The following is a 27,645-nucleotide window of genomic DNA, read 5'->3' as shown; positions in this document are numbered from 1 at the left end:
AAGAAAAGAAAGGGAAAGAAAGGGAATGGGAGCAACTCACCTTTAAAACTGTTGACTCTTGCTGCACAAGTGCCTCCTCTCCCTCCCTTCCGCACCACTGGTCAATTTCAGGCTGTGTAAAGCCCTCTCCCTGCTGACCACCTGATGGGAAGGAAGTGCAAGTGAGGGAGCAGCCACATAACTTTTCCAGGTGTGGTCCATTGGAGTTGCTGCTGGCTTGCCCCCGGGCTGAATTAGCGCTGAGCGCCATTTCCCCTGCCAATCAGGTAGTGTGGGGGGGGGGCTTTACACAGCCTGAAATTGACCTGCGGTGGGGAAGGGAGGGAAGAGGAGGCATGGGGGTGACACAGGGGGGACAGTGTGAGGAGGACGATGAGAGGGGGAGGCCCTGCGACCCGGCATTATGGCCTGGTGCCGGGTCGCAACCCTGCTATTGGGAAACGGTCTGGTGTTTTTGGCATGGTAGCTGGAGGCATGCAGTTATGTTTGTCGGTCAGTAAGTTTCCAGTATAAGGTAGTGTCTGTGCATCCATTGTGCATTTTTACAGTGGGGTCCAGAAAATGTATTCTTTCATAGACTGGTTCATTGTCAGGTTGATGGCAGGGTGAAAGTCATTGAATGCTTGATGGAATGCATCCAGGGCTTCTTTACCATGTGTCCAGACCAAAAAAATGTCATCAATGTAACGCAGGTATAAAGTAGGTATGAGTGGGTGAGAGTCTAGGAAGCATTGCTCCAAGTAAAAAGTAAATTAGGTGGACAAGAACATTACTATCCAGTCTATTTCTCTTTTAGCTATATTGACATACTTAAATAAGGGATATTGGCTGTTTATCTCATTACATATACTAAACCCATCTTTTACTATATTTTAATGTATTTTTCTTCTAATGGCAAACTATATGTATGTTAAATGTTAAAAGGTAAATTAGTTGGATGGGAAAAACTTCTGAGAAAGAAATGCCCTCATTTTGGCCCAGGCTTCTAAACAATAGAGTGATTAGCAGACATTGTCACATTTTAACATGTTACTGTTTTATTGGTTGCTCACGCTACCCATATCAAAGGTTTGCTCAGTTTGTTAATTTTACAATTCTGTCATTGGATTTTAAATCTGTACCATTTTGCATTCTAAAGCACTGCCTACCAGCTATAGCTCTGCTCACTGTATCTGATTCGTTATCTGAAGAAGTGTGCTTGCACACGAAAGCTTACATTCTGAATAAAATGTTGTTGGTCTTAAAGGTGAAACTTGACTCCTGCTTTGTTCTTCAGTTCATTCAGCCATGAAATAATGCTGATGGTAATTAAATCCAGACAAGCATTTCCCAGAAGTATTAATTCTTGACTTTAAAATGTTATTTTTTAATACTCAACTTTCCTCTCCAATGGGATTGTAAAGTAAGTTGCATTGTTCTCTTCTCCATTTTATCTTTTCAAAGCCCTGTGCAGTGGCCAAAGGTCATCCAGTAAACATCCATGGCAGAGTGTGAATACAAACTTAATTAATTACCTGTTACTGATATTTTTCTTGTGTGTGCATGCACACCTGGATGTCATAAAATCATAAGAGTTGGAAGGGACCTCCAGGGTCATCTAGTCCAACCCCCTGCACAATGCAGGAAACTCACAAATACCTCCCCCTAAATTCACAGGATCTTCATTACTGCCAGATTGCCATCTAGCCTCTGTTTAAAAACATCCAAGGAAGGAGAGCCCACCACCTCCCAAGGAGGCTTGTTCCACTGAGAAACCGCTCTAACGGTCAGGAAGTTCTTCCTAATGTTGAGCCGGAAACTCTTTTAATTTCAACCCATTGATTCTGGTCCTACCTTCTGGGGCCACAGAAAACAATTCTGCACCATCCTCTATATGACAGCCCTTCAAGTTCTTGAAGATGGTGATCATATCACCTCTCAGCTGTCTCCTTTCCAGGCAAAACACGCCCAGCTCCTTCAGCCTTTCCTCATAGGACTTGGTCTCCAGACCCCTCACCATCTTGGTCACCCTCCTCTGGACCGGTTCCAGCTTGTCTATATTCTTCTTAAAATGTGGTACCCAAAACTGAACACAGTACTCCAGGTGAGGTCTTACTAGAGCAGAGTAAAGTGATATCACATCACGTTATCTGGACAATATACTTCTGTTGATATAGCCCAAAATTTCATTTGTCTTTTTAGCCACCACATTACACTGTTGACTCATGTTCAGCCTATGGTCCACTAAGACCCCTAAATCTTTTTTGCACATACTGCTGCTAAGACAAGTCTTCCCCCATTCTATAACCATGCAGTGGATTTTTCCTACCTAAATGCAGAACTTTACATTTGTCACTGTTAAAATTCCTTGTATTGTATTGGCTTTAGCCCAGTTTTCCAGCCTGACAAGGTCATCCTGTATCCTGTTTCTGTCTTCTACTGTATTTGCAACCCCTTCCAATTTAGTATCAGCAAATTTAATAAGCATCCCCTCTATTCCGTCATCCAAATCTATAGACATAAAACTGGTTTCATGTTGGGAAATCCCAGCTCCCTCATTCGTTGGGACTGGGTGAGACTGCACTGCATCAGCAATTGGATAATGAAGTCTCCATCACCAGATTGGCTTTCCTACTGGCTCTACTCAGTGTCATCTGCCCACTGTAGACTGTGAGATGCTCCCCCAACTGCCAATATGAACTTGCCTCAGACTGAGACACATCTCTGCTGCTTCTCCAATATCTTCTGCAACCTTTGACTTTCCTATTGGCTCTACTCAGTGTCACCTGCCCACTATAGACTGCCAAACGCTCCCGAGTCACCAAAATGAACTTGCCACAGACGGAGACACATTTCCACTGCTTCTGCACCATTTCCTGCGACCATCTGGCAAAAATTTGGCTCCTTCCACTTCACAGTAAAAAAGGCGCAGAGCCGCTCTGAAGCCCAAGTCTGAGGATTTCAGCTCCTGCAGCCTAACTTTGACATGGCTGCCAGCAACGGCCCTCTGCCTCAAGCTTACCCAAGGTCTGGCCCTGCTGGGAGTGTTTCCTGCCCCCTGGGAAGTGCTAGCCAGAGTCTGTTATTAGGCAACCCAGGCAGATAGTATGTCAATATAGTCCACCCTCCAGGATGTGTTGTCTGTAGTTCAAGCCTTGATGCTACCAGCAATTTCCTCTCCAGGAAACACTGTTGCCAATTTCCAGGTGAGGGCAGGAGATCACTCAGAACTACTCTCCAGATGACAGACCATCAGCTCCCCTGGAGGTGGGGGAGAAAGTGAATGCTTTCACTTGGTGGGTGAGTGGAAAGACAGCAAGGCTGGGGGGCATTAACCCAAAGGCCTTTAGTAGTTGTTGGGGAATTCCTAAGGTGTCGCTACAGGCCTCTGAGGGAGAGGCCTTTCCTCCTGGGGAACAACGGTTGCCAATCTCCAGGTGAGGGCTGGAGATCACTCAGAATCAGATCAGCTCTCCTTGAGGTGGGGGGGAGTGAATTCCTTCACTTGAGTGGGTGGGAAGACAGCAAGGGTGGGGAGGCATTAACCCAGAGGCTTTTAGGTTGGTGGGAAATTCCTGGAGATTCTGGAGTTTGAGGAAGGCATGCAATTTAGGGCTTCAGAGTGGGGTCTGCCAGATACAGGTTTTTGCTGTGGAAGCTGACTGGGTGACTTCAGACCGGTCACGGGCTTCCAGCCTAACCTGCTTCACAGGGTTGTTGTTCAGATCGAAGGGGGAGAGGACAATTACATAAACTACTTTGGCCCCACACACACACACACTGTGAAGAAAGACTGTTCTTTTCCTATGTAGAAACCTGAAGTCAGAGGGGCAGGTAAAGGGATGGCTCTACCTGGGGTTGGCTATCCTACGCCTGGCTGCTTGCTACTGTTCAGCAGCAGCCCCTCATGACAGCCACTGTGGCATGGGAGTTAAGGCTTCAGAGTGGGATCTGCCATACCCAGCTTCTTGCTATGGAAGCTGACTGGGTGATTTTGGACCAGTCACAGACTCCCAGCCTAACCTGCCTCACAAGTTTGTTGTTCAGATCACATGAGGGGAAAGGTGAATAATGTAAACTGCTTTGGTCCTCCCCTCCATTGTGAAGAAAGATTGTCATTTTCCTATGTAGAGGCTGAAAGGAGGAAGAAGGTGATGGAAACCTGAAGTTAGAGATGCAGATAAAGGGAAGAAGATAGGGTTGACAACTCCAGGTTAGAAAATTCCTGGAGATTTAAGGGGTGGGATTTGAGGGGGTGGGATCTCAGACAAGTAGAATGCCATCTCCTCCTGGGGAACTACTGTTGCCAGTCTTCATGTGAGGGCTGGAGATCACTCAGTATTACAGCTGTTCTCCAGATGGCAGAGATTAGCTCCCCTTGAGGTGGGAAGGGAGTGAATGCCTTCACTTTGGTGGGTGGGAAGACAGCAAGAGTGAGGGGCACTCACTCAGAGCCTCTTTTTAGAGCCTGTTGTATTTTTTCTCCACAACGGGCCTTAATCCTAGTAATTTATAAAGATATTGAACAAAACAGGTCCCAGGACATCCTTAAGGCACTCCACTTGTCACTCCTCTCCAAGAGGATGAGAAACCATTCACAAGCACTCTTTGGGTGCGATCTGTCAACCAGTTACAGATCCACCTAATGGTAACAGGATCCAAACCATATTTTACCATCTTGTCAATAAGGATAGTATGTGGAACCTTATCAAAAGCCTTACTGAAATAAAGATAAACAATGTCTACAGCATTCCCCTGATCCAGCAAGGTAGTCACTTTCTCAAAAAAAGAGATCAGGTTAGTCTGACATGACTTGTTCTTGAGAAACCCATGCTGGCTCTTAGTAATCACATCCATTCTTTCTAAATGTTCCAGAATCGACTGTTTGATGATTTGTTCTAAAACTTTTCCAGGTATAGACGTCAAGCTGACGGGTTGGTAGTTACCCGGATCATCTTTTTCCCCCTTGAAGATGGGGACAACATTCGCCCACCTCCAATCTTCTGGCACTTCTCCTGTTCTCCAAGAATTCTCAAAAATAATAGCCAGAGTCTCAGAAATTACATCTGCAAGCTCTTTTAGAACCCTTGGACGCAGTTCATCTGGCCCTCAGGACTTAGTTTCATTTAAAGTTGGGTCTCCCAAATCCTAGCTCATCACTCTAATTAATACACCATACCAGTTACTAGGATATACTATTACTTCTGTTGCTTAAAGTGCTTTTTTGAATATGTTGCTGCTGTTAGACATTTGTGGTATACCTAGTCACAAAAGCACTCATAACAGCAGATAATATATTTAATATAGGCCAGTTTTGAAAAGCACTGGGCTAAAGAGGGGGAGGAGGAGTATGACACTAGGAAAAAATACTAAATCATCAGTTTTCCCATCATTCCCCTTCTTTAGTTCTCTGTCCTAAAATCCTCCTTTGCTATACGTCAGCAGCTGTAATTTATTTTCAACATGAGCCCTAAGGCCAAGGGAGCAGACAGTCTTCACCAAGGCTGTAGTACAGCTCTCCTGGCTGGCTTCCAGTAGGAGCTGGATACTGATATGGTCTGCATAGGCTCCCTTCTCTTTCCCCAGACCTTTTCAGGGCAATCATCTTTCACTGGATATCCCCCCCCCCCCAAAAGTCTGAACTAACATTTTTAAATGTACTCAAAGGAAAGTAATCACGTCACAACTGTCCGTCTAATTCTCGCAGGACTAGGTATTAAGGGACGTGTGTTTATCAAACTGTGTTCTCTTTTCTCCACAACTGTTATTTTCCTTCCTCCAGCTTTTCATAGGCAAACAGGGAAACACTTCTTTAAAATGTGATCCTATGTGTTCTTCACTCCCTTCCCCCACAGCCATTAAAACAGCTTCTAGTTTATGGAAACTTATACTTTTATGCTTTGATGTGCATGCACTATTTCCAGTATATCTGACTGAACTGGGGAAAAAACCTTAACTGGTTTGTTTTGTGAATTTAAACTTGTAAAATGATAAAATGTTTTCTGCTCTTGTGCTTACAGTTGTATAAGAAGGCACATGAAGGGAATATTGCATTAGTTTTCAGCCAAACAGAATTGGGGTCTAGCTTTCATTGCAAAGTATGTTTGCATATACAAGGGTTTGAACTCCACCTTTGCAGTCTTCATTGCTTGGCATAAACCCCCCCATGTTCTGGGAAGTGTACAGTAATATGAAGCACATGAACATATATACTTCTTTAGGAAAACTGAGTTAACTATAGTTACTTAAGAATTAAACTTGCCTTTCCTTATTCCATGTAAGCATCAAATAATTCTGAACACTGTAAAGTGTTCTTTCTGCAAGGAGTTGGCAAAATGTACTGTGGAACTGGAGTAAATTTTTAAATACTCAAATGTATATTAAAATGTATTTGAGATATGCTTAAACTTTCCAAATTAATAAAAATGCTGAATCTCATTATGTGTTGTACAGCGGTTGATCTCTTTTTGAGAGGGGTTACATAAGGACAGACTTTCAGCCTTAACTTTCCCTCTATTTTGTGTTGTATAATTTGTCAAGACTACAGAATAACTTCATCTTAATTATCTTCTTGAAGCTGACTGCATGAGTGACCCACTATCTTACTTCAGATCTCAGAAGAAATTACCACTCTGTTTTATTTTCTTTTGTTTCTTGCATGTCAGAGCATCTTATTGTATGTTGTTTTATCTGATTTGAACCATTTAGAGCCACAGCATTCTATAATTATATTACTTCAGTTTCATCCTCTCTCCTTTTTGTATGAAATCCCCATTTTATGCAATCAGCCCATCATTCTTTGACAAAAATGTCCAAGAAAATCAAGGGTTTTATTGGCAGTAGAAGTATTTAGGATTTCTAAAAAGTTCTCTTAAGGGTGACCACCCCCAAACCCCCCCTCCCCACACACTTATACACGCACACATTCAACAGCCCACAGACTTTCCAATATGAGCAAGCTTTAGATATGAGACATTGGGGAGTATGTTGGAGGGGGAGGGCTTAACTGCTGCCTTGTCCTAACCAACCCTTCTCCCTGTTTTGAGGCTTCCATGCGTTCATGTTCAACTGTAGCCAAATTCTGATGGCTTCTTGCTGGGTCCTCCCCTGCTGAAATTGAGGGTCTTTTCTTCCTTCACTTTGGGGCAGCAGTAACAGGAACTTCTGCCATCCAAATAATTCCTATGTCACTTAAGTTGGCAGTAGTAGTTTTTACTGGATTCTTCTCTCTGAAGGTGTGATACTTTAATTTGGTGAAAATGACTGATTTCAGAATCAGGTTTAATGCAAAATTTTTATAAATGTAAGCTATAAGGTCTGGTGAGTTATGGAAATACATAAACCAAATAAGAACGTAAGCTCATTGTTAGCAAATCTGACTGGAATAGCCACCTCATCTTGTTTATACTAAAGAGAACAAACACTTTCACCTGTCTATTCAGTGGTCATCACAGTGACTAGCCAATTTAATGATATTTTAAAACATAATATATTTAAACACTCTCCAGAAATTGCTGGAGAGGGTCAGAAAAGCAGATATTTTGACATATATTTGGTGGTGCTGTCCATATATTTTTTAAGTGAATAATGCCACACTTCCATGTAGGGGAACACTAAAGCTGGCATAAAAACTATAGCACCTCATGTGCTGGGCAGCAGTGTGACATTTCTGCCACTCCAGGGAACTTTGTGTTGGCAACCATGCTGTAAACCAATGCATCCCCAATATGGTGCCCATGGGCAACCTAATGCTTGCCAGCATATTTCCTGGTTCCCACTAAGTGCTTTTAGAAAATGGTTGGGACCAGGTGAGGCTTTTGACCAGGAAGGGTTCTGATTGGCCACTGGAGGTTTGATTGCCTTTATAGCAGCTGCCACCATAGCATAAGGATCTTCAGTTTGTTACTGAAATTAAGTCATGTGGCTGGCTCCACCTCTGGCTGCAGGTGTTTTGTGGCAGCCATTCTGTGGCTGCATCCACCACGCTGTCAGAATTCCAAAAGTATTTAGAGGCTCAAAGGTTGGGGAACCCTACTCTAAGGATACATGAATTATAACTGAGGTTTGATAAATTTCTTTCTGCCCATTTAGAAACTATCTATTTTTGTGGAATTATGAAATTCCATTTCTTTATCTTTCACATTATGCTGCCTTATACTGAATCAGATCCTTAGTCCGTTATTCAGACTGGCCATAGCTGTCCAGAGTCTATTCAGACTGGCCATAGCTGTCCAGGGTCTCAGATGGAGGCCTTTCCCATCACCTGCTTCCTGATCTTTTTAACTGGAGATTCCAAGGATTGAACCTGGGATTTTCTGCATGCTGAGGAGATGCTCTGCCACTGAGCCACAGCCCTTCACTTCAGGACTAAAACTACATGCAATTAATTCAAAAAGCAAGATAGCAATGAACAGTGTAATAGTTTTTTCAGTTAAAATGTTTTTTTTATAAACCAAATCTTAGTTATGTTCTATTATTGGGGGGGGGGCTGTCTTGTGACAGGTTTTCTCTTGGTACCATTCTGACTTTTGTTGATCTGTTTCCTGACTTTATCAAGTAGATTCCATAGTTCCAAAAAAGGTTTGTTGTAGATCCCTCAGGTGAGAATCTCAGTCTGTAGGATTGAAGAAAATGCGGGTGTAGCATAAAGCTTCAGAACAGGGGTGGCCAAACTTGCTTAATGTAAGAGCCACAAAGAATAAACATCAGTTGTTTGAGAGCTGCAGGAGCATCAGATGTTTGAGAGAAGGAAGGAAGGAAGGAAGGAAGGAAGGAAGGAAGGAAGGAAGGAAGGAAGGAAGGAAGGAAGGAAGGAAGGAAGGAAGGAAAATAGATGGGGGAGGGAGAGAGAAGTGGAAAGAAAGCAACTCTAAATGCCTTCTCCAAGCCAGCCAATAGGGCAGTGGGGGCTTCAGGATTCACATAATATGTGTGAAAGAGCCACATATGGTTCCCAAGCTGTAGTTTGGCTACCCCAACATGACTACTCACTTGGATTTACCTCACTTCTGTTGTTTGTGCCCTCTCTTCATGCATTGTTCCTGCACTGTGCTCTGATATTATGCCCACCTCACATGAAAGAGGTTATATTTCTACCTAGAAGTAGAGGTTTGAGGTAACTAGAGCACTTTTGGAACAGAAATCATTGTGCTGTCCTTGCTGTGCTAAAGGCAGAAATGGATGATCTTCATCGTGGTCTCTGTGCAGTCCCACATATGGGTTTATCCACAGGATCGAGCCCATCTCGGAGAATTCAAAGCAATCCTAAAGCGTTATTTTTGGCGCGTCTTTCCCCTCGTCCCAGGGAGGGGGCAGCGACTGTGCATGCCCAGACGAGGGGGAGGCGGCCAACCCACTCAGTTTCTTCTTTACCGCCGTCCGGAAAACACCTATCTCGCTGATCTCCCGCTTCATTGCAGTCCTCTCTGATCTACGTTCCCGTTCCTGATCTACGTTCTTCTTCTTCGATTCCTCTTCTCTTCATTCTGGTATCGTTAGAAAAAAAAAAAAACCCTTTCTCTTTACTTCTTTTTTCGGTCTCTCTTCCCCCCCCCCCCTTCTTTAAGAGGTGCGTTCGCTGTTCGGCAAAACTACCGTCTACCGACGGGCACTCTCTCTGCCTTTTCTGCCTCGGGGAGTCTCACCGAACCGACTCGTGTGGGCACTGTAGCCAGTTCGGCAAGCAGGCGAGGAAAAACCGCGCGGCAAGACTCAGAAGCCATTTGCTAGAGTCCTCTCTACACCCCAATATGGCGCAAGCCGCAACCTCGCAATCATCGCCGTCTTCCCTACTTCTGAAGGGAACGACTCAGCCGGTTGCTTCCGTGGCTCAGATTCCCAGCAAGCATAAATCCGGCAAACACCACAAGAAGTCTGACGACTCCAAGAAACGGCATCGTACCGAGTCGATCCCGAGGGACCCTTCGACCTCGACTCCGAAGGACTCCTCGAATCCGAAGTCTCCCAAGAAGCAAAAACTGGCTCATGAGACTCTCGAACCCGACGCCGCGCTTCGACCTCCCCTCGAACCCGTCGTCATAATTAGGCCTCCTACGCCTCGACCTTCCATGACGGCTGTTGCCTCGGCTTCGACATCCTCCTCGACTCCGGCCATCACGCCGTTGGAGATTGTGCGCATTAGTTCTAGATCACCATCGGTGCACGAGTCACCTCCAGACCAAATCCTAGGTACCGAGTCCCCGACTTCGACCAGGAGCCAGCACCCGATTCCTCTCCAGGAACGCTTCCGTGAGCTCCCCACGCTACAACCGATTACTTCACCGCTTCAACCGATCACCTCACCGGCATTAACGAGGAACCCCTCGACTCCGAGAGAGCCTCCTCGGCTCCGAGAGGATAGATCCCGAAGTGGACGCAGAGACCGTTACTATTATTATTCACCTTCGAGGTCTAGATCCCCATCTCCTCGCAGATACCACAGATACTATAGATCGCCCTCTTACGGCTCCTACAGACATCGCACCCGAGACGACTTTCGGGCCCGTGAAAACTCCAGACACCGAGAACAAGCTTATTACAGGGATTACTCCCGCGAGCGTGACCGCCCTCGGTACCGAGACCAGTCTCCTCATCAGTACCGAGACCAGTCTCCTCATCAGCACCGTGACCCCAGGCCTAAACTGCTGTCACCTATCAAGCCGGCACAACCACCTCCACTGGAGCTTCCTGCACCTGAGCAGCTCCGAAAAACTCCAGAGGTTGACACAGTAGATGACTCGGAGGCTGAACAATCCGTATCATCCAATTCCTCAGCTTCAAACCTCCATTCTCCAGATTCAGGCATAGCCAAGCCAGCAGACCTCTCTCCTTCCGAGGGCCCTAAGTCATACCTTGACCTTCTATCCAACATGGCTACATCTCTTAACGTGAAGCTAACTTCAGACGTCCCTAGAGTATCTGACGTGGTCTATGACCTCGTAAATGCAGACCTCCCTACGGGATCTTCTTTCCCTATGCTCCCAGTCCATTTGGAAACCCTAAAGGAAGCCTGGGACAAGCCGGCTTCTGTCCCTCCGACGTCCAAGAGAGTTGAGGCGCTATACAAGGTGCATGCACCAGAGTCAAAATTCCTCTTTAGTCACCCAGCTCCCAACTCTATGATCGTCCACTCTTCCTCTAAATCCAAACAAACAAGGCACCCTGTTCCTCCCGAGAAGGAGGGTAAAAAACTGGATACCATTGGGAGAAGAATTTACTCCCTCACTACTGCGACTACCAAGATCCATAATTACATGGCATACTTTTCCGCTTACGCCTACAACCTTACATCACAACTGAGTTCTTTGGTCACCGCCCTGCCGGAAGCTGCCCAAAAGCAAGCCAATCATGCCCTGCAGGAACTTTCTAGAGTGAGCAAGCAGCAGATAAATACTGCCCGTCATGCAGCCCAATGCTCCTCCAAGGCATTAGCTTCAGCCATCGCCCTGCGTAGGCACGCATGGCTCAGATCTTCCTCCCTACAGCCGGATATCAAATTCAAGATTGAGGATTTACCGTTTGATGGTCTAGGACTGTTTAATGCTACTACGGATGACATACTCACCAACGTCGACGATAGCAGGAAACGAGCAAAGCGGCTAGGAGTCACCCAGCCACAATCCATTTCCAAACAAAGGCCCTGGAGGCCCAATTACTTCAAACGGTCCAGATCTCCTCGTCAAAATGAGTCCTGGAGACGCAAGCCTACCCAAACTAAGCAGCCATTCCAACAAAGGGCTCGCCCTCAAACCTCAAAGAAGACAACACCCACCAACAAGCAGTCTCTTTGACTCTCCTGCTTCCCTTCCGACTCCCGTTCTCACCGACATCAGACTTCAGCCGTTCTTCCACAACTGGGAAACCATAACATCCGACTCCTGGGTACTCTCAATCATTCTAAACGGGTACTCAATAGAGTTCAATTCGACCCCAACTCACCGCAGGTTCATCTCTACTCCTCCGTCACCCCATCTTATCCAGGAAGTAGCAACCTTGCTGGCCAAGGGGGCCATAGAACCAGTCCCCCCCCATACCATTGCACGGGGTTCTACTCCCGCTACTTCCTTGTTCCAAAGAGGGACGGAGGCCTGCGTCCCATTCTAGATCTCAGAAAACTCAATCACCATATTCATCACAAGAAATTTCGGATGGTCACACTCCAATCCATCCTTCCGTTGCTCCCAAGACAAGCTTGGATGGCTTCGATAGACCTCCAAGATGCATACTTTCACCTCTCCATCAGCCATCATCACAGGAGATTTCTCAGATTCGCCATAGGGGATCAACACTACCAGTTCCGCGCCCTTCCCTTCGGCCTTTCCACAGCCCCGAGAGTGTTCACCAAATGCATGGCAGTAGTAGTAGCGACTCTAAGACAACAGCGCATCTCCATTTACCCCTATATAGACGATTGGCTGGTCGTCTCACGCTCCAAGGAACAGCTCCAGTCCGATGTCTCCGTGACACTGTCCCTCCTGGCCACTCTGGGCCTTCAAGTCAACACCTCCAAATCGAACCTAACACCTACTCAATCCATTCAATTTATAGGGGCTCATCTTTCGACTCTGTCATGCAAGGCATATCTACCAGAAGACAGAGCACAACACATCATGTCTCTGGCCAGGGACATCATTCTACATCGCTCCCAGACAGCTTTCACCTTTCAGAGGATGCTAGGCCTCATGGCCGCCACCACCTCTGTGCTCCTGTTTGCCAAGCTACATATGCGCCCTCTTCAGCTTTGGTTCGTGAGGACCTTTCATCCTCAGCGTCAACATCAGCTCACTTTACTCACTGTCCCGGCTCACATCATTCCGTCTCTCAAATGGTGGACTGTGCGCCATCACCTTCTCAGGGGAATGTCCTTTGCTCGGACTCCTCCCTCGGTGATTGTCACTACGGACGCTTCGAAGTGGGGATGGGGAGCCCACTTACGACAGCTCACCGTACAGGGCCAATGGACAGAATACGAACGCTCCCTTCACATAAATTGCCTGGAGTTGATGGCAGTCCACAGGGCTCTGCGGTCCTTTCTTCCCTCACTCCACAACAAGCATGTCCAAGTCGCTTCGGACAACGTTGCAACTGTCTTCTACATAAACCGACAGGGGGGCACTGCTTCCATCAGACTGTGCAAGAGAGCCTTGAGCCTATGGCACTGGAGCATTGCCCACGGCATTTTCCTATCTGCAGTGCATCTACCCGGAGTCCAAAATGCTCAAGCGGACACTCTGAGTCGACATCCCATCAACGATCACAAGTGGTCCATCAACCGCCGTTATCTCCTTCCCGTGTTTCGGAAGTTCGGTACGCCGGACATAGATGCCTTTGCAACGCAAGACAACACTCAATGCCCGCGCTTCTTCACCCGCGGCCAGCCGTCTCCACTGTCAGCAGGGGACGCCTTCCTGCAATCCTGGAACGGCCTAATGTACATGTTTCCACCAATTCCTCTCATCACGAGAGTATTGCAGAAAATCATGACGGACAATGCCAATTGCATCTTAGTGACTCCGTGGTGGCCACGTCAACCGTGGTTTACCACTCTCCTTCTGCCGTCTCACGGTCTCTTTCTCCGCCTCCCGCAGACTCAGGACCTCCTCTCTCAGCAGAGGGCAGGGTTCTTCATCACAACCTTACTCTCCTCCGTCTTACAGCATGGAGAATCAATTCCTAACTTTCACACCAGAAGTCCGGCATATCATCCTCAATGCTAGGAAACCAGCCACCAGAAAGGCCTATAACCTCAAGTGGAAGCGTTTCTCTAAGTATGCGGAATTACATTCCTTTCAACCTGAGGCGGCCAATATCAATCAGATTTTAACCTACACCCTGACACTCTCCAAAGCTGGACTCTCTCACTCCTCTCTGAAGGTGCACCTGGCAGCTATCTCGGCATTCCATCCTTGCATTGACGGCTCCACTGTATTCTCGCACTCCGCCACTAAGGCCTTCCTGAAGGGAATTCTTCACCTTCACCCTCCAATTCGCAAAATACAACCTGCTTGGAGCCTATCCTTGGTCCTCAGTCAGTTAATGAAGCCACCATTTGAGCCAATGGGTTCCATCTCCTTAAACCTTTTGACATGGAAGACTGCCCTTCTAGTAGCCGTCACCACCGGCAAACGAGCAAGCGACATCTGCGCTTTCAGGTCGGACCCTCCGTACACTATTTTCCACCATGACAAGGTGGTGCTGCGCCCTGATCCTGCCTTTTTACCTAAGGTCGTATCGCCTTTCCATCTTGGGAAACCTTCCATCTTGCCTGCGTTCTTCCAAAATCCTACAGACACAGCCCAGCGCACCCTGCATCACCTAGACGTACGCAGAGCTCTGGCCTTCTACATTGAAAGGACTAAACAGTTCCGACAGGACAATAGACTCTTTGTCTCTTATGCTACCCATAATCAGGGTGCCAGAATCTCAACTCAAAGATTCTCCAAGTGGATTACCTCCACGCTAAGCAGCCCGTACCTGAGCACTTGCGAGCTCACTCTACCAGAGCTGTCGCAACCTCAACAGCCTTCTGTAAGGGCGTTCCGATGGAGGACATTTGCGCTGCTGCGGTCTGGTCGTCCCCATCTACCTTCGCCTCGCACTACGCTCTTGACGTTCGTGCCCGGCGCGACACATCCTTTGGGCAGGCTGTGCTGAGATCAATCTTCGACTAAGTCATCTGCGGACTTTGTGAGTACAAATTTATTCTGCTTATTCTACTCTAACTTGCAGATCTTCTTTACAGATCCAGCACCCGCCTCCTGCAAGGTAGCTTGCCAGTCACCCATATGTGGGACTGCACAGAGACCACGATGAAGATGGACAGGTTTCTTACCTGTAACTGATGATCTTCGAGTGGTCATCTGTGCAGTCACACATACCCACCCAGCCTTCCCCGCTGCTGGACTATCACATCATTTCACTTTGTACACCTACCCGGCGGCGGGAAGAAACTGAGTGGGTTGGCCGCCTCCCCCTCGTCTGGGCATGCTCAATCGCTGCCCCCTCCCTGGGACGAGGGGAAAGGCGCGCCAAAAATAACGCTTTAGGATTGCTTTGAATTCTCCGAGATGGGCTCGATCCTGCAGATAAACCCATATGTGTGACTGCACAGATGACCACTCGAAGATCATCAGTTACAGGTAAGAAACCTGTCCTTTTCTCTTTGTTTATAGCAGCAAGGAGAAAAGGAGCCCTCTGCTTTCTAACATGGCATTGACTGTTTCTTCCCTTGTTGAATGCCACCCAGTAAATAAGAAGCTACAGACTTGACTAGACAAGAGAGATCCATGACTAGATCTCCCAATTTCTTTAATTTTATAGCTTTAGGAGAAAAGGTGCTTTGATTTGGAGCTTTGAAAGTTTGGGATTAAACCTCCCCCCGAGGCCATTTCCTACCTCGAAATCCCTTCCCTCCCAGCTACTATAGTTCCATAGAGAAAGAAAATAATAATACAGGTTTTTCTTTTGTCTTCACCTAAAGGGGCCAACAATCTGAAATCTGAGTTTGTGGGGAGATTATTAGGCGAGAGATCTCCCATAGTCGTATCTCAATGAATGAATGCCCCAGAAAAAGTGTAGCTAAAGTAAGAGGACAAAGTACATCATGGACTGAGAAACAGGAACTGCAGGGAAAGCTAGATAAGATGAAGGCAAAAGGGAGTTGCAAGAGGGCTGTGTGGAAAAAATTTCACACAGGCCTAAGGGCGAGAGAGGCCAGATTTTGGCAGGAAGAGAGTAAGAAGAATGCAGCGTGCTTAGCCAAGAATCAGAGCAATTCAAAGAGAAGTGACAGAGGAGGCATAGGACTAGAACTCAGAGCCCAAAGAAAGGTGAATGGTGACCGAATAGAAGACAAGACCAAGAAAAATTGAGGCACTGTGATGAGAAAAGTGACACCAATGTAATTCTTCTGTCTGTGGAAACTTTTAAGATGTAGACGCTTTCTGAGCCTTCTAAGTGAGCATGAAATGCTGGGGAGAATAGGAGGCAACTGATTTCAATTTAGCAATCCACTTTGATTGTAGGTCTCTGATTTTTGCTAATAACTGTTGTAACTCCATTGCTCATTCCTAATAAGACTGTATACCATCAGTGTTATACAAGAAAAAACAATTTAAGTGCTCTTGTATCCAAATTCTGTCTGATTTAGGGAGCAGTGGGTTAATGCTGCTGTGGAGAACAATAGGTATAACTGTCAAGGTACTAAGCCTTTTTGTTTGATTTCTCTGCCTCAGTATTCAACTTTCTTTAGGAGAAATCAACTACCTATGCATGTGTTAACTTGAATATATAAAGCATTCAACATAGTTGGGTGTCAGGACCTCGAGTCAAGGAATAATACCGTCCAACAATTCAGCAGTTTATTCCATAAGCATCTTAAGGCAGTACACCATCTTTGCTAAGACTAACGTCTTAGCCCAATGATTCTTGTTTTAACCTCTCGCTCCAACTGTTACATTTCAAGCACATAAGCATGGGAAAGCAAAGCAGGAATAGCTTTTGGCGGGACCCCCTCCCACCCCAAGTCTTAGAGTCCAGGTGTCTAATCTTTACTTCACTAGCGTCTGACCTTGAGGCCAGTGGAAGCAGCTTGAATAATAAGTTCCCCAGATAAGTGTGCAGGGAGAAAAGCTAAGCAGGAATGCACCCAGGCAAAATTACATTACAGAATGCATGGCAAGAGGAATACAGAAGGGATGACTCTTGACATTGGGCAGTTCTCTGCCAGCAGCAAAAAGGAATTCCCTAGGTCTAGGATATGCATCTAGTGAAACAATTGACTCATCACTTTCTGATATATATTTAGCAGTTGTTTGTTACAAACAGCTGGATATTAGTATGCTAGTACTGTTTGCAATCCCAGTGCTTATAGGAGAGGAGGGTGTAGGAAAGGCTAGGATCCCCACAACAACCCAAATAACTACAGTCACACACTGTGTTCTTCAGATAAATGTGGAATAAAATGGTCACAACTTTATTGGTTACAGCTGTAAGCAGCATTAGCACATCAATCGGATCCAGTTTAGACTTACCCTTCCCGCGCCCTGTGGCTGGAATGGGGAAAACCATGGAATGGCAGGCTTGGGGATTCACAAGGATGATCATGACTGAGTTGTCTCCTCTGTTTTCTAATTGCAGGGGTGACCCATGTGCAGCCTCTGACATGGGCATGTCTTTGTACCCTCGCCCCAAGATCTCTTAAGGACATCTCCATATGCCTGGAAATGGCAAGTGGGCCGATTCCACCCCAAATGGATCTGGCCTCATGTTGATACCACCTTAATGTTGTGGCAGAGAAGAAGATATAATAAATACAAATAAAACATCTGCCCTGCTACCACCCAAATAACTTACACCCTGGAGGGGCTGTCTGCTACCAACACAACATTTCAGTCTAATACTAAACATAGGGAGGGATGGTTGGGCCAGCTGAAAGAAACCAAGCAGCCAGGTTAGGAGGGGGGTGGGTGGCACATAAAGCTTTCCCACCCCCCAATCCCAGGCCCATATTAAGATCAGCCATTGGCCTGCTAGGGAGGGCTAGTTTTTCCCTCCACTGCAGCTGCGCAGCCTCCTTTTCAGCCATTCCACCTTTTGAACATGGCTATCATGGCTGCTTGCTGCCCAGCTGCCTTCCCCCTCCCATGCAGGACCACAAATAGGGCCCTGTAATAAGTCACACCTACTGCAGTAACTTGAAATTTTATTATGGGGGTTAGTGGATCACAAGGAACAGCATAGTGTGGCTCTTAAGAGAATGGAAAGAAATCACTGCCCTGCACTTAAGAAAACTGAAGTTCCTTAGGGTTTTTAGACTGTTGGATACAGTCCCATGTTTAGTTCATGTTTCACCACTATATGCCTCCTGCCTTTTCCAGTACTTGCAAGACCACTCCGTCATCTTGACCTACCAATATGCACATCTTACCATATCTTCTTTCAATATGCTGCCCTGCTGTCTTCCTGTGTTAAAGATTGCTGGGGATTCTTTATCCTGTAATTTCTGACCAGTCAGTCTCCATCAGCAGTCTTAATAAACTTTCCCTTAAAAACAATCCTCCCCAAAAGACCCAAGTACAGTACTGTATAAACAGGAATGCCTCAGCTACTAGTTGCACTTAGCCATTCTTTTTATTTTGGATTTGCTTATCACTCAACTTCCATTAATTTTAGAATTGCTTTATTAGTGCCCAGTGCAAATAGTAGCCTTGCATATATTAAATCTGCTCAGCTGCCATACTTTGCTGTTTAGTTGCAGGAGAAATTAGTGACCCTTCTCTGCAGCATCCTTTGGATGTCCTTAACTGAACTGACAGAACCTAAAAATAAAGAATTCCCTGTTACAACAAACTGGGAGTGATATTCCCCCCATTGTTTAATTTGTCATACAATTTTTGTACAAGTGAGCTTCATGGTTTTTTCCCCCCCCCTGGGTAGTGAATAGGAGGAACTAATTAAAAACCCTGGAAATCTGGATCAAGAACATAAGTACAATAATACAACTAAGCAATGTCTCGACCTGTTTTATTTTTCTCATAGTACAATACTGAATTAAATACATGCATACTTGGCTATGTCTTCTCCCATCATATGCCTCTTGCTTTAGCAGCCTGTTCCCCCAGAGTCTTGTAATTACTGTTGAAGTCAAGTAATTTACAACTGTTCTGGAAGATTTGATTTGTTCACAAATGTTGGAAGACCCATATACCGTCTCAAGAGAATTTTATGTTTAGAAAAATTATTAATTATTTTTATCAGCTCGTTTTACAAATATATTTTGAGTATGTAAATAATTTTTTTCTCTGAAAGTATTAATTAGAAAGTAGGAATGGCATGTTGCCTAATTTAGGTATGTAATATTGTTTTCCAGTATGAGATATCTTTTTCTCTAAGGAGTAGAACAAAATAGGAGTCAATTGCACCTTTAAGACCAACTTAGTTTTATTCAGAACATAAGCTTTTGTGTGCATGCACACTTCTTCAGATGAAAGCTTACATTCTGAATAAATCTAAGTTGGTCTTAAAGGTGCAATTGACTCCTATTTTGTTCTGCTACTTCAGACCAACACGGCTGCCTATTTGGATCTTTTCTCTAAGGCGGCAAAGGAGTCCTTTAAGAGATCTATGTTAGTTGAAACATCAATAGTCTATGTTCCCGGCAGATTACCTCTCTGATATGCTTTCAGTCTGGTTCAAATTGCTGTGAAGAGGCAGGCATCTGAAGATTTCCTCATTTGTCTATTAAAAAGCAGGATAGCGGTGGTTGTAATGTTAGAGAGTAGACTGACTTATTCCCTAGCTAAGTGAAAGACGACTTTTGGGGAGGTAATGGCAGGTATTCTGGAGCTCATAAAGACAGAAAACTGAGAATTTTTTACTACAAATATGTGGAACATAAAATGTTGAGATGTTGCTGCGCAAACTGGAGATAACTGCTGTATATGTAATAAATAGCAAACAGCCAAATTATATTATGACTCTGTTGCAGAAAAGGGTTTTAAACCTATTTTAAAATCCTTTTTACACATCTTAGAATGATAAAGAAAAGAGTTTCTTATAGCATGTAATAGAACACTGCTTTCAAATTCAGACTTCTTTTAACGCACTTTCATTAATATTGATATTTTTGTGATCATTCTTTAAACTATATTAAATCTTAAATAGTTACTGAAACCATTTTAAAAGTATGTAGTAAAGAAATAAGTTTATAAATCTGGATCAGATTTCCATTCGGTGTTATAGTCTTACTAGTTGGAAGCTTTCATTTCTTACAAGGCAATGAGTATGGGCTCATGATTTTTTTTCAGGCAAAAACTTCTTCTGCCAAATGAAAATGTTCCAGTAATTCTGAATACCTACTTTAGCCAAAAGGTCTTTCTCAAAGAACCAAAAGAATTGAGTAAGCCATGTTTTGAAGAGCCATTGCTTACTAAAAGAAACATCTCTCTGGCCCAGATATTCAGTTTATCTGATACAAAAGAAAGTCAACCTCAAGCATCTGCAGTTAATCAGGTAAAGCTTGCTTTTCATTTTTAACACTTTGTACCATATTGATGTACCAAATGTTCACAAACAGCAAGAATGCTCATGTGCTATCTGTAGCCTTCATTTGAGCAGCTTGAATACTGTTCAGTAATGAATAATCATGCTTTTACAAGCAAAATTTTAGCATGTGATTTACTGAACTGCTGAGAGAGTTGAAATCTTACTACTGTAGATTTGCCAGGTCTGTGTTGGAAAATACCTGGAGACTTTGGGGGTGGATCCAGGAGAAGGAAGGGTTTGGGGAGGGGAGGAGCCTCAGCATTGCACGGTTCCAAAGTACAATGGAGCAGCCGTTTTCTCCAGGGGAGCTGATCTCTGCCAGCTGGAGATCAGTTGTAAAAGCAGGAGATCTCTTGGCCTCACTTGGAGGCTGGCAACCCTACTTACTGGGTTAAATAGTGTTGCTGCTGTAGCTTGATAGCTTCTTACATGATTAAGTTGATAGCTTCTTACATGATTAAGTATGATAGCTTCTTACATGATTAAGTTTTGCTGTCATTAGAGAGGGAGAAGATACCGAGTGACTGTTCTCAGTGCTAGCCCCTTGTTTTTCTACAATGTTCAGTTCCCCTCTGAATATGCAAACAGCTGATTTTTTCCCCTTTTATTGAGCTTCCATATTCTTCCATCATAGTTTTTATAAAAAGAGAGCAATCCCTATATTCAGTCCAGGTGGATGCCAGGAGCAATCCCTATATTCAGTCCAGGTGGATCTTGAGCCGAAGCTTCCTGTGTAATTACCACTGCTGATTTCTCCACACCTTCTACCTCCCTGCATATCACACCTAATCCAATCACACCTTGTATTGTCATTTGCATGCTAATGTCATTTGGCATCTGAAATCACTCCACTTTCCAATATATAGGACAGATGGACTCACATTCTATCTGAAAAAGTGAGCAGTGACTCATAAAAGCTCATGCCCTACCTCAAATTTTGTTAGCCTTTAAGGTGCTACTGGACTCTTTAGTTTCCACTGATGACATAGAAATGTAGCTAATGAATGTTGTAAATAAATTAAATAAATAAGGCTGCTAGTTGATTCTCCCGCATAGTGCATCATCTTGGACAGAATGTGGACCTGTTCGTGTGTTGTTGTTTTTAGGATCTTGTGACTAGTCTTTTAGTATCATGTTAAGCTACCCTCATTGCAGCCCAGAGTACTTCAATCATCAAAGTGAAATGGGTCAAAAATCATGCATATATTTTCGTTCCGAGGAGACTCATGTGTTTCTTAAATTCTGGGATAGCACATCCGCTGTAGTACCAGGCACAGTCATCTTTTAAACAAAACAAAGGAAGAAGCTTCCCTTCAACTTCCATAGTAATCCAATTTCTGGTAGAAATGGAATATAGCTGTAAAAATCCATCTTTAAAATCCAGGAACATAAACTAGTTGAGGTCTGAATGTGGCCAATGGGCCAGATCAATGGCAATGTCCAGAGAGGTAACATTACTATGAGTTTTGAAGTCAGAATAGGTTCTATGTGTTTTTTTCCTGAAATGACAAGAAAGTTTTGAGGAAGATAAGAGGAAAAACATTACTACAATTGTTGATTTCAATTTTTAAACAAAATCAAATATTATTTAGAGCTAGAAACAATCCTCTCTACTGTTAGCACTATCAGGAAGTAATATAAAACCTACAACACCTGTTTGAAAGAGGTGGCAGTAGTATTCAAAGCATTGTTTGGTTTAGTTTCTTCCTTGTTGGATGGCAGAGTCAGTCTTCCACCTCATCATAGTGCGGGAGAGAGGCTCGCCATCTGCCCAGAATAGCCCTGTCTTTGGCTAAAGTGTAGTTTTTGCATGGTCAGAACTCCATAGACCCTTGTATTCCTCTCCTTGGGAGCTTTTTGAAAAGAAAAATCTTGTCAGTATCTGCTGAACTTCTGCAGATAGAAGCAAGGCCTTACCCATGGCTATAATTATGTGGTTATGGTTGCATTTTTATCCCAATTACCCAGTCTCCAGTTTCTGGTTGAGGCTAGAGATTCCTGAATGGCCAGTGTTGTTTAGAGAATGCAAAAAAGGTTCTCTCCTGGTAAGACGCAGAGATTGTCTCTGTTTTCCTGTTAGAAACTGATGCCAGCCTAGATGTAAACACTGGCCTCAGTAATCCTAGAATTAAATTTGGAGTAATAGTTTCTCTTGTTTTTGTAATCTGCTCAATGATTTGATTTATGGCTTTGTTTTTGCCAGGTTTCCTGTCCTAATATGAAGGCTTTGAAGGCTACGCACATTCATAGCAACAGTGAGCCCAAACTATCCCCCTTTGCAGTTACTTCCTTGAGTGACTCCCTTCTTGATGTTGTGGAGACACAAGGAAGAACTGGAGGAAGAGGAATTCAGATGCAAGTGGTTGTTCAAAGAGTGTATTATCTTCTTGCTAAAGAAGGGTTTGGATGCCATTGGCAAGAAAATGACCCTGCCCAAAGCACAGCACCATTACTAAATTCAGATCTGCCAAATGTTAGGTAAGTTGACCCAATATGATGTCTCTGAAGCAGAGTAAAGAGGTGAGCTAGTATGAGTAATGATGTTTCCATGACCAAAATGAACCTGCATTTTTGGCTCAAAATGGGATGCTATTGCAAGAAACAAAGTGACCTGCTCAGTACTGAAATGCGCACAAGGAATCTTTCATAAGTTTAGGGATTTGCTCCACTGGGTTAAGTAGCACAAAGTAGTGGAAACATCCCCAGGGCTGTTTCTGTTTGAGAAAATGCCCCAGGGAAAGGAATAAACTTGCCCCTCCCCGTTTGCTATGATCCCAAGTCTACTTTGGGCACCAGATGTATGGTGCTTAAAAAAAAAAAGTTTGGCAGCTCTGGACACAGAACTCCCAGCACTGTGTGTTACATTTGGCCCTAAAAGTCTCTTTGTCCTCTTCATTCTATTTTTTTTCCTTCAAACTCTTCATTCTATTAATTTAATTTTTAAAATCAGTGTAATGCTTTATTTCAAAACTACATCGTAGCTTCTGTTCCTCTTCCTGTTCTCCCCATCTCCTGAGGTCAGGTAGCAGTGAATTTAATTTCTGTTTATCTAGAGAAATTGGATGAAGCATTTCACAAGTGCTTTGAAAAGAGGAGCCTTTTGGCCCCAGCAATTTGTAGTTAAACAATAAGCCCCAAAAGACACAAGATATTTCAATGGTAATCTTGATAAGGAACTTTACATTATTCCTGCTACACTGAGCAACTCTTATCCTGATGAAATGTCTTGGCTCTGCATCTCTGTATTCTTGGTATATTGTATAAGTTGTGTTTTGTTTGCTATGAATGTTCAGGTTTAATTCGGAGGGGGAGGGGAAGAAGAATTGGTATAGTTTACTGCTGCTAGAATTGTTAAGCAGAGTGGATGAATTAATATAATTTATTTAATGTTTATCCTGAAGGCTGAGACAGGCTGCAACATCTTCTAAACTCAGCAACAAACTAAGTACAGTATTTTAGAGTATCACTGTATTTAAGGCAAATTCACAGAACATGATGTGAAAACATTTGGGATCAAAGAGCTTAATACAAGGGCACAGTCCATCGTTTTAAAACAAACAATTAACAAATATTCACAAATTTTATCAGCTGCTTTAATCCAATCTTAGCTATATGTATCGCTCTGTTACTTAAGCATCTTGATTCTAATTAGCCACCTGAAATTATTTTTTATATTTCCCTTGTCTTCCCAGCTGCTTTGTTCTGTGTGGTGTAGATCAATAAGCATGTTTTTCTATTTACAAAATCTGCCTTCTTCCTGAAATATTAATAGGATTTCAGCCTTACATTCTGTGGTTTCTTGTGGGTGACTCTGTTGACTTTGGAAGGGTTTTCATCCAAGTAAATATGCATAGGATCAGGCAACATAGTTCAATTAACATTTTTCCAAAAATTGCCAGCTGTTATTTTTTTTAAGTAAAAGGATTTTTAGGCAGAACAATAGCGGATGCAAACAAAGCCTGCTTGGAGAAGCCTCTAACTGATGAAAATCCAGTTATCTCCAGACAAATAGCTAAATTCTGTTACTATTTGGTAAAATTCCACAATAAGAAACGCGGTTCTGTATGATTTGTATGACTTGCCTGAATTGTAGTATTTACATGATTTTATAGTTGACATTTTAGACTTATTTTAGACTTTTTGGATTCTTATAAGGTTTGAAGGTTTTTATGATCAAATATACTATTTGGAATATTTTTGGTGGTTTTAATAAAGATGTATTATGGTCAATCACCTGTGGCTTGTAAATAATGGTCTTTGACTGTAAATAAATATTCATTCATTCATACCTCCCTATCTGAAGTTGCCTAGGGGTTGGGCATGGTTGTGCTTTGTTCTAGTATTTTTGTTCTGTTCACTATCAAAGTTAAGCATAATAAACAGTTTATCTCATCTTCCTTTCATCATGAACCTCAAGATGGCATGTATAGGACTCTCCCTGGATGACTTCAACCCCCCCCCCCAGGCTTCTCCCAACCCACAATGCTCCTTCCCCCCCCCCCACTCAACCCAGCTCACCAGAGGGACCTCTGGGCATTTGGCCTGTTGGCTCCTGGACAGCCAAGAACAATGGAACTGTCAGCTGTGGTGGAGCCAGTGGGTTTGTTCCACCCAGCTCTGCTGAGTGGTCGTTAGAGCACAGCTCTGTGTTGGCTGATGCAGGAGGTTCCTGCCACCTGTCCTGTCAGGCAAGATATGAGCGATGGGAGAGGGAGGTATGTCCGGACAGGGCGGCTGGAGAAAGTCCGGTGCAGCCACCACAGGAGATGCAGGGCCATCTGCCAGCTGAGGAGGAGAGCTGGCTCCAGGCTGCAACAATGCGGTGTAGCAGGACCCAACACCCTCACTGCCCGACATGTGAGCAGTAGCCTTACCCTGCCTTAGAACAAGGTGTCCTGGTTTAAATTGGGGGGGCAGGGCCAACAAGAGGGATGGGAGAAGAATTGGGCAGGAGTGATAAGATGAAGGAAGCCCAGAAAGTCAAGAATGAGAAGGCTGATAACCCGCAGAAGGAATAGAGAGAGATAAGCAGGTACCAGCAGGCAGAAGAGGGGGAAAGCGATGTGACCACCCCCCTTCTGGTCAGCTCTGAGACCTCTGGCCATCTCCAAGGTAGAAGAGGGAGATGAGGAGGGAACCCATAGCAACAGCTACAGCAGAGCAGCCCCAGGCATAGCAGTGGGGAATGACAATAGAATCAATAGGATTCATTGTCCTTCTTATCTTGGTACTGACAAAGCCAGACTTCTTTAACTTCAGCAAGAGTGTTGTATCCTGACTAATTCTGCCATACCCTGAGATAGTATCACTTAATAAAATGACTAGAACTTGGTCTGTCCTGGAAAAAGTAAGATTTGAGGAAGTTTTTATTTTATTTTAATTTATTTAGTTCCATTTATATCCCGCCCTTCTCGCTGAAGCGGGCTTAGGGCGGCTTACATGCTCATGCGTATGCATGGGTATAGACATGCAATAGGATATAAAAACCATAAAACAATTTAAAAACATAGAAAATTAACATTTTGATGCTATGATCTTACATTCAGATTTATGTTCTCTACAGGCGAGTCTTAGATGGTTCTTTCTGCTTCTGCTATAGAGCAGCTTGTAAGAGGTGGTCCAGAGGTTTCCTGAGAACTGTAGTGGCCAGCAGTGTAGTTTGCAAATGCCTGGTGGAAGAGTGCCATCTTACAGGCCCTGTGGAACTGTATGAGCTCTTGCAGGGCCCTAACTTCTTCCAGCAACTCATTCCACCAGCTTGGGGCCACTACAGAGAAGGCCCTGGCTCTAGTTGTCATGAGCCTGGCCTCCTTAGAGCCAGGGATTGAGAGGAGGTTTTGTGACCCAGACCAAAGTGCTCTCCAGGGAACATACGTGGAAAGGCAGTCCTTAAGGTATGCAGTCCTTAAGGTATACTGCAAGGCCAACCCTGTATCTCAGCATCAGCAAGGCGGCGGGTCAGCAACTGATGGTCGACCGTGTCAAACGCGGCCGATAGATCTAAAAGTATCAGTACTTCCGAGCCACCTCTATCCAGATGTCTCTGGAGGTCATCTGTGAGAGTGACCAGAACCGTCTCTGTCCCATGACCTGGGCGGAAACCAGATTGGAAAGGGTTTAGCATGGAAGCATCATCCAGAAAGCTCTGTAACTTTTATTTATTACATTTGTATCCCGCCCTCCCCTGACAGGCTCAGGGCAGCTGACAACAGTTAAAACAACATAGTGCTAGAATAAAATTGCAATAAGATCATTAAAAACACTTCATACAATTTCATATTATTATTATTAGTTTATTTATATTCTGCCCATTTCCCCATGGGGGCTCAGGGCAGAGTACATCAATATAGATAATAGTAAAATTACAATAAATTACAATAAAATCACAATAAAATCAGTTACAATAGTGAATTAGTAATACAGCAGGATGGTCCAACAGAACGATATAGTAGGATGGTACAGTAGTGTGGTAGCACAGTGTGGTACTGCAGGAGAGGCCAACTGATTTAACAAGTAGATGCCCACCACCTCATCCAAAAACCTGGCAGAACAGCTTCGTTTTACAGGCCCTACAAAAGGCTAACAAAACAGGTAGGGCTTGGATCTCCATAGGGGAGCTGATTCCACCAGGTTGGGGCCAGGACTGAGAAAGTCCTGGCCCTGCTAGAGGCAAGGTGGGCATCTCGGGCCAGGGATGGTCAGAAGATCTTGGGAGGCTGAACGAAAGAACTTCCGGGGCACATACGGGGAGAGACAGTCCCGCAGGTATGCTGGTCCCAGGCCACACAAGGCTTTAAAAGTCAAGACTAACACCTTGAAATGGACCCAATATTCTATGGGCAGCCAGTGCAGTGCCATATGCTCACCGTACAGGTGATGCAGTCAGCAGGCGAACTTTTGCATTCTGCACCCACTGCAGTTTCTGGATCACCTTCAAGGGCAAGCCAGTGTAGAGTGAGTTACAGTAGTTACAGTAGTTCAAACCTGGAAGTGACCATTGGATGGGTTACTGTGGCCAGGTCTTGGGGGGATAGATATGGTACTAGCTGCCTGATCTGCTCTAAATGGTAGAAGGCAGACCCGGCAGCCGTCGTGACCTGGGTCTCCATAGAAAGAGAGGCATCCAGAATCACTCCCAAACTCTTCACCTGTTGGGCCAGCACCAAAACAGCACCATCCAAGGCTGGGAGTTGGATGCACAGACCCACCCACCCCTCAACTCAGGCACAGGACCTCCATCTTGGTTGGATTTAACTTCAGTTGGCTTTTCAGCACCATCTGGTCTTGTTGGTGACATTCTTTCCCTAAGCCATACCTTCTAAACTACCCACTTTGGGTGTAATCTAAGTCCAGTCTGCCAACAATAAGAACTCACCATTCCATCTTGGGTTCTACGGAATGAAACTGAAACTAAATTGAATGTTTCTGAATTCTGCAGAGCAGTTGCAGGTTTTCCTGGGTGAAACATCTGCTCTGGACCCATTCCAGTCCGGTTTCTGCCCGGGCTGTGGGACAGAGACGGTGTTAGTTGCCCTCACAGATGACCTAAGAAGACATCTGGACTAAGGCGGGTCGGCACTGCTGATTCTTCTTCATCTGTCAGCAGCGTTTGACATGATTGAC

The 27,645-nt window shown here is 44.5% G+C and overlaps 1 protein-coding gene across 3 annotated transcripts in view; it reads left to right on the top strand.

Moving 5' to 3' along the window:
- SPIDR (scaffold protein involved in DNA repair) overlaps positions 1 to 27,645 on the top strand; it is a 293,362-nt gene that overhangs the window by 158,494 nt on the left and 107,223 nt on the right. For all 3 annotated transcript variants that reach the window (XR_009555667.1, XM_060243829.1, XM_060243830.1), the window contains exons 9-10: positions 19,785 to 19,989; positions 22,226 to 22,500. Coding sequence is in view for 2 of the 3 variants with exons in the window: in XM_060243829.1 (XP_060099812.1) it covers positions 19,785 to 19,989; positions 22,226 to 22,500 (480 nt within the window). In the remaining variant the exon portion in view is untranslated. The remainder of the gene's footprint in view (positions 1 to 19,784; positions 19,990 to 22,225; positions 22,501 to 27,645) is intronic.

Source organism: Heteronotia binoei, chromosome 7, assembly GCF_032191835.1.
Source record: "Heteronotia binoei isolate CCM8104 ecotype False Entrance Well chromosome 7, APGP_CSIRO_Hbin_v1, whole genome shotgun sequence".
NCBI lineage: Eukaryota > Metazoa > Chordata > Lepidosauria > Squamata > Gekkonidae > Heteronotia > Heteronotia binoei.
This window is presented reverse-complemented; position numbering and strand designations above follow the sequence as displayed.